At 40.7% G+C, this 12,434-nt stretch overlaps 1 protein-coding gene across 2 annotated transcripts in view; it reads right to left on the bottom strand.

The window, feature by feature from the left end:
- COPB1 (COPI coat complex subunit beta 1) overlaps positions 1-12,434 on the bottom strand; it is a 53,540-nt gene that overhangs the window by 24,185 nt on the left and 16,921 nt on the right. For both annotated transcript variants that reach the window (XM_062196458.1, XM_062196457.1), the window contains exons 7-10: positions 8,976-9,113; positions 5,487-5,606; positions 2,524-2,631; positions 2,296-2,442 (exon numbers count right to left, since the gene is read on the bottom strand). In XM_062196458.1, the coding sequence (XP_062052442.1) occupies positions 2,296-2,442; positions 2,524-2,631; positions 5,487-5,606; positions 8,976-9,113 (513 nt within the window). The remainder of the gene's footprint in view (positions 1-2,295; positions 2,443-2,523; positions 2,632-5,486; positions 5,607-8,975; positions 9,114-12,434) is intronic.

Here is a 12,434-nt window from a genome sequence, read left to right as displayed (position 1 = left end):
GAATCAAAAGTCTTGTTATGTGACTTTTTTCTATAACTGATTCCTTCAGCTTTTTTAAACTTTTATTTATTTATTTAATTTTTTAAAAATTCATTTGAGAGGCAGAGTTAGAGAGAGAGAGAGAGAGAGAGAGAGAGAGAGAGAGTCTTCCATCTGCTGGTTCACTCCCCAGACGACTGCAATGGCCGGAGCTGCATCGATCCGAAATCTGAAGCTAGGAACCAAGAGCTTCTTCTGGGTCTCCCAAAAGGGTACAGGAGCCCAAGGGCTTGGGCCATCTTCTACTGCTTTCCCAGGCCATAGCAGAGAGCTGGATCGGAAGTACAGCAGCTGGGACTTGAACCAGCGCCCATATGGGATGCCAGTACTATAGGCTGCAGCTTTTACCCACTATGCCACAGCGCCGGCCCCTCCTTCATAAGAGCTAAAATTATTTGAAAGAAATACTTGCCCTACTACATAATGCATATACATGATTTTACTTTCAGTAATTATAACAAATTTCAATTAAAATATGTAGAGCTTTTTGTTACTATTTTATTAATTTTTTATGAAGATATATGATGAAGTCAAATTCTTTGTTCTTCTAAGTTCAAGACAGACATAAAGGTCCCTCCTAACCATAAGATAAGGTTTCACCTCATCCCAGTTAGAATGGTTTTCATACAGAATTCAACAAACAACAAATGCTGGCAAGGATGTGGAGAAAAGGTACCCTAATCCATTGTTGGTGGGAATGTAAACTGGTACAACCACTGTGGAAGACAGTATGGAGTTACCTCAGACATCTGAATATACACCTGCCATATGACCCAGCCATCCCACTCAAGGGAATTTACCCAAGGGAAATGAAATCAGTAAATGAAAGAGTTATCTGTACCTCCATGTTTACTGCAGCTCAATTCACAATAACTAAGATATGGACCTGATCCAACCCAAATGCCCATCAACTGAAGACTACAAAAAGAAATCATAGGAAATGTACACCATGGAATACTACACAGAGGTAAAAAAACAAACAAACAAAAAACACGAAATCTGGTCATTTGCAAAAAATGGATGAAACTAAAAAGCATCATATTTAGTGAAACAAGCCAGTCCCAAAAGGACAAATATCATATGTTCTCTCTGACCTGTGGTAACTAATAGCATCTCAAAGGAAGTGAAATTGACACTTTGAGGAGCAATGACTTTGAACAGCTCTTGTCTCAACTATTAAGAAACTGTTTTCTGGGCTGGCGCCACGGCTCAATTGGCTAATCCTCCCCCACAGCTCCAGCACCCCAGGTTCTAGTCCCGGTTGGGGTGCAGGATTCTGTCCCAGTTGCTCTTCTTCCAGCTCAGCTCTCTGCTGTGGCCGGGGAAGGCAGTGGGGGATCGCCCAAGTGCTTGGGTTCCTGCACCCACATGGGAGACCGGGAGGAAGCACCCGGCTCCTGGCTTCGGATCGGCGCAGTGTGCCGGCCATGGCAGCCATTAGGGGAGTGAACCAACGGAAGGAAGACCTTTCTCTCTCTCTCTCTCGCTGTCTATAACTCTACCTGTCAAAAAAAAGTTTTCTTTTTTCCATACTATTTGTTGAACGTTTTACTCAACATAGAGTTAATTATATGAGTATAAAGCTAACTGAAAAAGAAACAAACAAAAAAAAAACATTAAAAAAAAAAAAGTTAATTGAAACTAGATCTTAGTCTACCGGTGCTGTGGCTCAAGGCTAATCCTCTGCCTGCGGCATCAGCACCCCGGGTTCTAGTTCCAGTTGGGGCACTGGATTCTGTCCTGGTTGTTCCTCTTCCAGTCCAGCTCTGTGCTGTGCCTGGGAAGGCAGTGGATGGTGGCCCAAGTCCTTGGGCCTTGCACCTGCATGGGAGACCAGGAGGAAGCACCTGGCTTTTAGCTTTGGATCGGCACAGGGCGCCGGCTGTAGCGGCCATTTAAGGGGTGAATCAATGGAAGGAAGACCTTTCTCTCTGTTTCTCTCTCTCTCACTGTCTAAATGTGTCTGTCAAAAAAAATATATAGATCTTAGTAAAAAATAAGAATGAGACTAGGAGACGGAGGAGGAAGAGGGGTAGGAGAGTGGGTGGGAGGGCAGGTACAGTGGGAAGAATCACCGTGTTCCTAAACTTGTAATTATGAAATATATGAAGTCTGTATTCCTTAAATAAAAGGTTTCTGGGGGAAAAAAAGATAAAGTGGTTCCATACAGCTGAGTTCTCTGGAATTTAAATATTCAATGACTAGAATTAAAAAAATTTTTTCAGAGCATTTCAAAAGGTAATCAGAATTACATACCACAGGAATAACATTTGCAGCCATATCTGGAAATCGAACAGAACAGGAGTGCAATGTTCGTACAAGGAGCTGCCTGTATTTGTCAGTATCTTCATGTTCAGACACATTGTTAGTTTTAATCACTTCCTTCTTCAAGACAATAACCAGCTACAGAACAAAGTAAAAGTAAGTGAGAATTAGATCATGTTTTGTCTAAGAGCTTATACAATGCTGTCAGTTTTGTTTTACCTCTTCAACATTCCTAGAAGAGACCAGGTCCAGTGCTAACTGCAGCGTTTTCTTGCGTACTTCTAAGTCTGGTGTGCTCAACACTCTTAGAATGTCCATTACCAGATCCTGAAAAAGAACAAAAAACCTGAGAATTAGCATCAATATTTCTGATCATAAGAAGGCGATCCTAACTGCAGAATGTAGATTCTGTCCATCTTGCTGCCTTAATCCTTTGATCAATAATAAAATTACAAGAACTACGTATCTTGAGCCTCCTCATGTAATACAATATGAAATAATATCATAAATGGTTCATTCAAACTGAAATTGTTTATTTTGACTCTACTAAGCTCTAGAGCCAACTTAGAGTTTATAGAAATTTAGAAGTCTGAGGGACAATGACATCACAAAAAGGTGTCTGGATGTGTCTGGGTAGACACAGCTCTGGTCGTTGTGGCCATGTGAGGAGTGAAAGAGTGGATGGAAGACCTCTCCCTTTCTCTTTGCCTCTCTCTGTAACTCTGCCTTTCAAATAAATAAATAGATTAAAAAAATAATAATAAAGAGACTGAGGGACTGGTATTGTGGCACAGTAGGTTAAGCTGCTGCTTGTGTCACTGGTATCTCCTATTGGAATGGTGGTTTGAGTTCTAGCTACTCTGCTTCCGATCCAGCTCCCTGCTAATGTGTCTAGGAAGGCAGTGGAGGTTGGCCCAAGTACTTGGGTTCCTGTCACCCACATGGGAGACCTGGATGGGTTTCCAGTTCTTGGCTTCAGCCTGGCTTTGCCTTGGCTGTTGTGGTCATTAGCAGAGTGAACCGATCGATGGGAGATCTCTCTCCTTCCTTCTCTGTTACTTTGCCTTTTAAATAAATAAACAAATAAATAATAAAACAAAACAAAAACAAAATTCAGAGACTGAAAGGACAGAACAGCCTGAACAATGGCTATAAATTGGACAAACGATACAAAAAGACCATTTTTGGAACAACCAGGAAAATCTGAATCTAGAGTTTATTAGATAATATTAAGAAATTATTAACAGTGTTATCATGTGTGATATTACCCGCTATGATACAGCGCTGGCCCCTATATTCACATTTCTAAACTGTGCCATAATGTTCTTCCTAGCAATCCTTTTTTATTTCTTTATTTTTTTTAGTTTAGTTTAGTTATTTGAAAGGAAGAGTTAGAGAGTTTGGTAGGTAGGTACATAGGTAGAGAGACAGAGACAGAAACAGAGAGAGAGAGAGAAAGAGAGAGCGAGAGAGAGGGAAAGAGGAAGGGAGGGAGAGAGAGAGACAGAGAGAGGTCTTCCACCTGCTGGTTCACTCCCCAAATGGCCGCAACGGCTAGAGCTGAGCTGATCTGAAGCCAGGAGCCAGGAGCTTCTTCTGGGTCTCCCACAAGAATGGAGGGGCCCATGGACTTGGGCTATTCTCCACTGCTTTCCCACGTGCATATTAGCAGGGAGCTAGACTGAAATGGAGCAGTGGGGACTCAAGCCAGTGACCACAAGGGATGCTGGTGCTGCAGGCCATGGCTTTAACCTGCTGCACCACAGGTCCCTCTTTATTGATCCAAGATCAGCATTGTATTTAGCAGTCACGGCCTTTATTTTTATTTATCAATATACCTATTTAATACAAGAAAATATATCGATTTTTATGTATTAAATAGGTTTATTGATAAATTCTTAGAATCTGATCATAGTCTATTCTCAATGAATTGGTATAATTATTCTCCAAGAAATATAAATTATATTCAAGTTAAAATGAATAGACCCACTATTGCTAAGAATACCTGGAACACTACAAATTTAAAAGATAGACTATTATTTTACTTTAGAAATATATATATATGTGTGTATGTTGTACATACACATTTTTAAAAAAATATTTATTTATTTGAAAGACAGAGTGACAGAGAGAGAGGGAGCAAGAGACACAGAGATCTTCCATCTGCTGGTTCACTCCCCAAACGGCTGCAATGGCCTGGGCTTATTCAGGTTGAAGCCAGGATCCCAGAACTTCATCCAGGTCTCCCACATGGGTGGGCACTTGGGCCATCTTCCACTGCTTTCCAAGGTGCATTAGCAGGAAACTAGATCAGAAGAAGAGTAGCTGGATCTTGAACCAGGGCTCTGATGTGGGATGCCAGCATCACAGGCAGCAGCTTAAACTACTGCGAACTAACACTGCCCTCCTTCTCTACCTTTTATTTATTTATTTATTTTGGAGAGAGAAGGACAGACAGACAGGAACAACACTCCCATTCTGGTTCACTCCTCAAATGGCCATAATGGCTGGAGGTAGGCCTGACCAAAGCCAGAATTCCTGCTTCCTCCCAGAATTCGTATTAGCAGAAGTTGGAATCAAAAGCCAGAAGCAGAACTTAGACTCAGGCACTCTCATGTGGGATGCAGGTATCTTAAACCAGTTTCTCAACCTATAGGTCAAACACCCACTCCAAGAAATGTTTATTATGGCAAAGATGATATCCCAAAAGGTTATAGTAATTACGGAGTTATACTTAGCTAATCAAAATTTAAACTGTCTAGTCGTCAAGCATTTAGGTTAACAAAATGCTAACACTTAGAAATGATATAAATTGGGGCCAGCATTGTGGCATAGTGGTACTAGCATCCCATTCGGATGCCAGTTCTTGTTTGGACTGCTCCATTTCCAGTCTAGCTCCCTGCTAATGGCCAGGGAAAAGCAGTGGAAGATGGCCTAAGTGTTTGGGACCCTGCCACCCATGTGGGAGGCCCAGAAGAAGCTCCTGGCTCCTAGCTTCAGCCTGTTTCAGCCCTAGTAGTGGCAGGTATCTGGAGACCGAACCAGCGGATGGAAGATTTCTCTCTCGGTCTCTCTCTGTAACCTTTCAAATAAATAAATAAATAATAAAAATGCTTAAAAAACACAGAAATGATCCAAATTTAAAAAACATTTATTTAGGATTTCTCTTAGACAACACTTACCTGGAGTACTCGTTCATGAGCAGGATGTTCTTTTAATTCTACCAATCGATCCAGAACTATGAGCTTTACATTGTTGTCACTCTCCTTAATAATTAAGTCAATGTAACACTGAGCGGCAGCCTATAGAAAAAAGTACACTTTATAAGAAGTCATTCATTTGCTGTAAATGTAGATACTGAAAATAAGGAAAAAGGAGTCAAAATGTATACATCTTCCTTGTATTAGAGTTCATGAATTCTGCTCAAAAGAATGTATGTATCTCTATTCCCTACATTTTAAAAGGTCTTATTATTTTTCAAGCCTATGACAGATTAGAAGCACTAGAAAAGAGCTGCTAAAGCCAGAAATAGTCAAAAATTAAGGGCTGAAACTAAGGAATAAGACAGGAGAAAGCAGATACGGAATCTCAAAATATATAACTATTAAGCATATTTTAGTTTAGGGACAAGGTTTAACACTTATGCATCGCAATGCAGAAAAAAATGAGACTATAAAGATGATCCTGTGTCATTAAAATATCTTAGCATATATTTAGAACATTTATTAAGCCAAAAAATGTTCTAAGTATTTTAGAATCATAAAGTTTTTTAAAAAGCAAAGGACAGGCCGGCGCCGTGGCTCAACAGGCTAATCCTTCGCCTTGCGGCGCCGGCACACCGGGTTCTAGTCCCGGTCGGGGCACCGATCCTGTCCCGGTTGCCCCTCTTCCAGGCCAGCTCTCTGCTGTGGCCAGGGAGTGCAGTGGAGGATGGCCCAAGTGTTTGGGCTCTGCACCCCATGGGAGACCAGGATAAGCACCTGGCTCCTGCCATCGGAACAGCGCGGTGCGCCGGCCGCAGCGCGCTACCGCGGCGGCCATTGGAGGGTGAACCAATGGCAAAAGGAAGACCTTTCTCTCTGTCTCTCTCTCTCTCACTGTCCACTCTGCCTGTCAAAAATAAAAAAAAAAAAAAAAAAAAAAAAAAAAGCAAAGGACAAAGGAACAAATCTGAAAGAGCACTCAATAGCCAAATAATTTGATCAACAAAGTAGGCAATAACAATGTTGGATTATGCTCCAAAAGATAAAATATCCACATTGATATGATATGATAATGAAAGAAAGGAAAGGAAGTAAGGGAGAGAAGACAAAGGACAGTTCTTCTTCACCCAAGAATTCCAATTATTAAGTATAGAATGAGGAAAATAGGCCGGCGCCGCGGCTCACTAGGCTAATCCTCCACCTTGCGGCGCCGGCACACCGGGTTCTAGTCCCGGTCAGGGCACCGATCCTGTCCCGGTTGCCCCTCTTCCAGGCCAGCTCTCTGCTGTGGCCAGGGAGTGCAGTGGAGGATGGCCCAAGTGCTTGGGCCCTGCACCCCATGGGAGACCAGGAGAAGCACCTGGCTCCTGCCATCGGATCGGCGCTGTGCGCCGGCCGCAGCGCACCTACTGCGGCGGCCATTGGAGGGTGAACCAATGGCAAAAGGAAGACCTTTCTCTCTGTCTCTCTCTCACTGTCCACTCTGCCTGTCAAAAAAAAAAAAAAAAAAAAAAAAAAAGAATGAGGAAAATAGAAAATCACCATAAGAATACCATAGCATCTCTCTCAGTCTCTCCTTCTCTCTGTAATTCTGCCTTTCAAATAAATAAAATAAATTAAATCTTAAAAAAAAAAAAAAAGAATATCAGGGTAATAATAGCTGTCACAAAGAAAATCCACTGATGGATGCCAATATCACACAGCTTCTGTGTTATTCTTCCCCAAAACACATAAACCTCAAACTAAGTATGAGAAAACATCAGGCAAATCCAAACTGAAGGATCTTTTATAAACGAATTAATCAGTATTCTTCAAATGTATCAAGGTCACAAAAAATAAGAAAAGTATGGGGAACTATCACTAAGATATGACAAATGCAATATGAAATCCTGGACTAGATCCTAAAACAGAAAAAGGATGTCCATTAAGTGGAAATCTGGTGAAAGTCTATAGTTGAGTTGACAATACTGTTATGATGCTAATTTTTTTTATTTACTTTTTTATATTTTATTTATATGAAAGGCATAGTGACAGAGACAGAGAAATAGAGAGAGAGAGAGAGAGAATCTTCCATCTACTGGTTCACTCTCCAAATGGCCTCAACAGCTGGCATTGGGCCAGGCTAAAGCTAGAAGCCAGGAACCAGGAGCTTAAATCCATGTCTCCCACATAGGTAGCTGTGGTCCAAACACTTAGGCCATCTTCCTTTGCTTTTCCCAGGCCATTAGCAAGGAGCTGGACTGAAGTGGAGGAGCTGGGATTTGTACCAGTGCCCATATGGGATGCTGGCATCACAAGTAGTAGCTTTACTTGCTATGTCACAATGCCAGTTCCAAGAGAGTGATCCTGAAATATCATTTTTTAAAAGATTTTATTATTTTCCATTTATTTGAAGGACAGAGTTACAGATAGAGGTAGAGAGACAGAGAGAGAGGTCTTCCATCCACTGGTTCACTCCCCAAATGGCCGCAATGGTGGGAACAGAGCCGATTTGAAGCCAGGGACCAGGAGCTTCTTCCAAGTCTCCCAGGTGGGTGCAGGGGCCCAAGGATTTGAGAGCCATCTTCCACTGCTTTCCCAGGCAATCAGCAGGGAGCAGGATTGGAAGTGCAGCAGCTGGGACTTGAATTGGTGACCAAATGGGAGGCTAACCCTGTAGGCTGGGGCTTTAACCCACTGCACCACAGCGCTGGCCCCCTAAAATATCATTCTTCATAAACTCAAAATATGTCATTCTCTGTCAATTCTTCTCCCCATATATGAAGGTACCTCTAAAAGTTCATGGAAATGGAATCAAAACATGTTTGTTTTGGTGCAAAAATGTTTTTTGAAATTCATACATTTTAGAAATCCTCAAAAAGTTCATGGAAATTCATATTATGAAAAAATTATGCATATTTTTGCACCAAAAGAAAATTATCTTTTAATTCCATTTTTCTATGAACTTTTTTTTTTTTTTTTTAACTTGAGAAGCAATGAGACAGAGACAGAGACAGAAAGTTCCCATCTGCCAGCTTACTCCTCCAAATGCCCACAAGTGGCCCTCGGCTAGTGGCAAAGCCAGGAGCCAGGAACTCAATCGAGGATCTCAGATGTGTGGCAAGAATCCAATCACTGAACCATCACTGCTACTTCCTAGGGTCCACATTAGCAGGAAGGGTAGAGACAAGAGCACAGGTGTACCTTAGGTACCATTGATATGAGATGTGGACATATTAACCAGTATTTTAACCACTAGGCCAAATATCTGCACCTTCATGAACTACTTAAATCGCTCACATAAGTGCAAGAAAGCAGGCAGAAAGAAAAGAAGGAGGGCTGACTATATATGAAAGCAAATAATTTTATGAAATTTGTAGTTGTTCTTTTTATGCCATGTAAGAACAAGTGAATCGCAATGCCATTAAATCACAAATGATAAAACAGCATGTCTATTATCTCGTGTGCCCCAAAAGAAACACGCAGTACCTTGATCGCAGTTGGTGCACTAGAGAGTGTTACTAATGTCCCAGCAGCTTCATATTTGACAGCAGGGCTAGATGACTGTAGTAAGTTATAGATGCAGCGAATGAAACGGGCCCTTTCTGAAGGATTAGCATGACAGACCTGGAAAAGAAAACATTTATGTTTCAATACTTGCTTTCAAAATGTCAACTGAAAGCAGGGACACTTGCTTTCAAATGTAAATTTTTATGGATATCACTTTATGGGGTGCTAATATTCTTAATTTGAAAGCTAAGAAAACAGTTTTTCCTTTTATATATTTTTAGTCATCTGAAAGAGACAGAAACAGAGACAGAGAGAGAGAGAGAGAGAAACACAAGCACTTCCATCTGCTGGTTCACTTCCTAAATACCTGCAACAGTCAGAGCTGGGCCAGGGGAGGTTAGAAGCCAAGAACTCAATCCAAGTTTCCCATGTGGATGGCAGTGACCCAAGCACTTGTGCCAACTACTGCTGCTTCTGAGGGTGCACATTAGCAGGAAGCTGGATCAGAAGCAGAGTACCCAGGATTTGAACAATGCACTGACAAGAGATGCAGGTGTCCCAAGCAGCAACTGTTCCACCCTGCCAAAGACCTGGCCCAGAACAATTTTACACAGACATATTAACATGTTAACCAACATAGGATGAGACACTGTAACATAACACTGGTAATTTAAAAAAGAAATGTCTTATTTCAAATAACTGTCATAGTTACTCATTGATTTATTCATTCCATTGTAATTTACATTTTACTACTTCACAAAAGGTTTTCAGACAGCTTCTAATAAGATATGCATACTAAACACAAGAGAGAATGTAAAGTAACAAAAGGACACATTAACTAAGTAAACTAACGTTGGTACTCTGGTGGGATATTAAATTTGGTCCTAAATTTTTATTCCGGATGCTATGTCAAGAAGGGAAACACAATGGTTGCTATAAATCTGAATAGATGATAAAGGGAGAATACCAGTCCTTTAAACAAGAAAGGTAAATTTTTTTTCAAGTACTATTTCCTATTATTTGGGACCATATTCAATAGTAGAGAGGAAACTAAAATCTTCTATTTTAAAATGCATCTGGATACCTTTACTTGTGAAGCAATTATTTCTTTTCTTTTGCAATGTTCAAATTAGATTCTCCTAGAATATATATAGTCAAATCTCTATTTTTTTTTTTTTTAATTTATTTGACAGGTAGAGTTACAGACAGTGAGAGAGAGAGACAGAGAGAAAGGAGATCAACCAGTACTAGAACCGATGCAGGCAGAGAATTTGCCAAGTGAACCACGGCGCCAGCCCCTCTACTCTTTTTTTTTCAAACCAAACCAAATGTTGCTTTTTTTTTTAAAGCAACATTTACGGAAAACAAAAGAAACTAGTTGGCACTGAGGCTCAATTGGTCATTATTTAAGTTATTGCTTCCAACTATAATCTGAACTCTATTAAACAAAGCCACTGATAACAGAGAATCCCTAACTTTTGAGAACTTCAATGACATCCCTAAATCATACAAACGAATTGAAAGGAGCCGTATATTTCTAGTCCTGGGTTTCATCTTAAATGCCAATTCCAAATGACTTCGCTGTGTCAAGAGGGGTGCCTTCCTCACTGATAGCTGTAATCAGTTGGCAGCATCTGACATGAGTGTTTTATCCATACCAACCTATTAAATAAAGCCATTCCTGATCTATTGGCCTTAATGATATCAACAGCAAATTCCATTGCACCTTTTACCAGAACATTAACATATAATCAATCCTTTTGCATCAAATTGAATAAAGTACTTCATTTTAAAATTCAAATGTCTTTGCTGCCTTTAGATTTCCTTAGTTAATGGCCTATGATGTCATTTAGACATATGGACATACCTGGAGATATTACAGGTTTGCTCTCAGATCACTCAATAAAATGAGTACACCAAATTTTTTTGGTTTCCCAGTTCATATGCCATAGTCTATTTTTTTTCTTTTTGACTGGCAGAGTTAGACAGTGAAGAGAGAGAGACAGATAGAAAGGTCTTCCTTTTCCATTGGTTCACCCCCCCAATGGCTGCTACGGCCGGCATGCTGTGTCGATCCGAAGCCAGGAGCCAGGTGCCTCCTCCTCCTGGTCTCTCATGCAGGTGCAGGGCCATCCTCCACTGCCTTCTCTGGCCACAGAAGAGAGCTGGACTGGAAGAGGAGCAACCGGGACAGAATCCGGTGCCCCAACCAGGACTAGAACCTGGGGTACTGGTGCAGCAGGTGGAGGATTAGCCAAGTGAACCATGGCGCCAGCCATTATGCCATAGACTATTAAGTGTGTAACCATATTATGTCTAAAAACAATTTATATACCTTATTAAAAATACTTTATCAATAATAAGTTACTAATGAACACCTGGGTCTTCAATGAGTCATAATCTTTTTGCTGATGAAGGGTCTTGCAAGCTTTGATGTGGCTGACTGTTGACTGACCAAGGTTGGCTGCTGAAGGGTGGGGTAGCTGTGGCAACTTCTTAAGGCATCAGATGAAGGTTGCCGCATCAGTTGATTTTCCCTTTCAAAGATTTCTCTGTAGCATATGCTGCTGTTTGACAGCATTTTACCCACAGTAGAATTCTTCTTTCAAAATTGGTGTCTGCCACTGCCTTATCACTTACATTTAAATAATATTCTAAAATTCTTTGTTATTATCAACATGGTTTACAGCATGTTCACCAGGAATAGAAGAAACTGAAGAAAGCACTTTCTTGCTCATCCTAAGAAGCAACTTCTCATCTGTTATGTTTTATCATAAGATTGCAGCAATTCAGTCATCTCTTAAGGCTCCATTTCTCATTCCCTTGCTATTTCTACCACTTCCTTCCTTCCTGGAAGTATTAGAACCCCTCAGAATCTTGTATGAGGGTTGGAATCAACCTCTGCCAAACTCCTGTAATGCTTGCATTTTGACCTACTCCATGAATCACAAATGTTCTTAAAAGCATCTAAATGGTGAAGCCTTGCTATAAGTTTTTCAACTTATTGTACCCAGATCCATCAGACGAATCACTACATATGAAGCTATAGTTTTATGAAATGTATTTCTCAAACACAACAACTTGAAAGTATACATTATTCTTTGATCCATGGGCTGCAGAAAGGATGTGTAACAGGATGCATGAAAACAATATTATTTGAGTATCTCCATGAGAGCTCTTGGGTGATCAGTGCATTTTGAAAGGATCTTTCTTTCTGAGTAGAAGGCCTCAACGAAGGACTTACAATGTGCTTGTCATGTAGGCTTTGTTGTTCCCTTTACAGAGCACAGGTAGGGTAGATAGTACAATTCTTAAGGGCTCTAGAATTTTCACAATGGTGAATGAACACTGGCTTCAACTTCAAGTTATCAGCTATATTAGCTCTTACTACAGCCTGTCCTTTCAAGCCAGACATTGACTTCTCCTCTCTAGCTATGT

Source organism: Lepus europaeus, chromosome 7, assembly GCF_033115175.1.
Source record: "Lepus europaeus isolate LE1 chromosome 7, mLepTim1.pri, whole genome shotgun sequence".
In the NCBI taxonomy this organism is placed as follows: Eukaryota; Metazoa; Chordata; class Mammalia; order Lagomorpha; family Leporidae; genus Lepus; species Lepus europaeus.
This window is presented reverse-complemented; position numbering and strand designations above follow the sequence as displayed.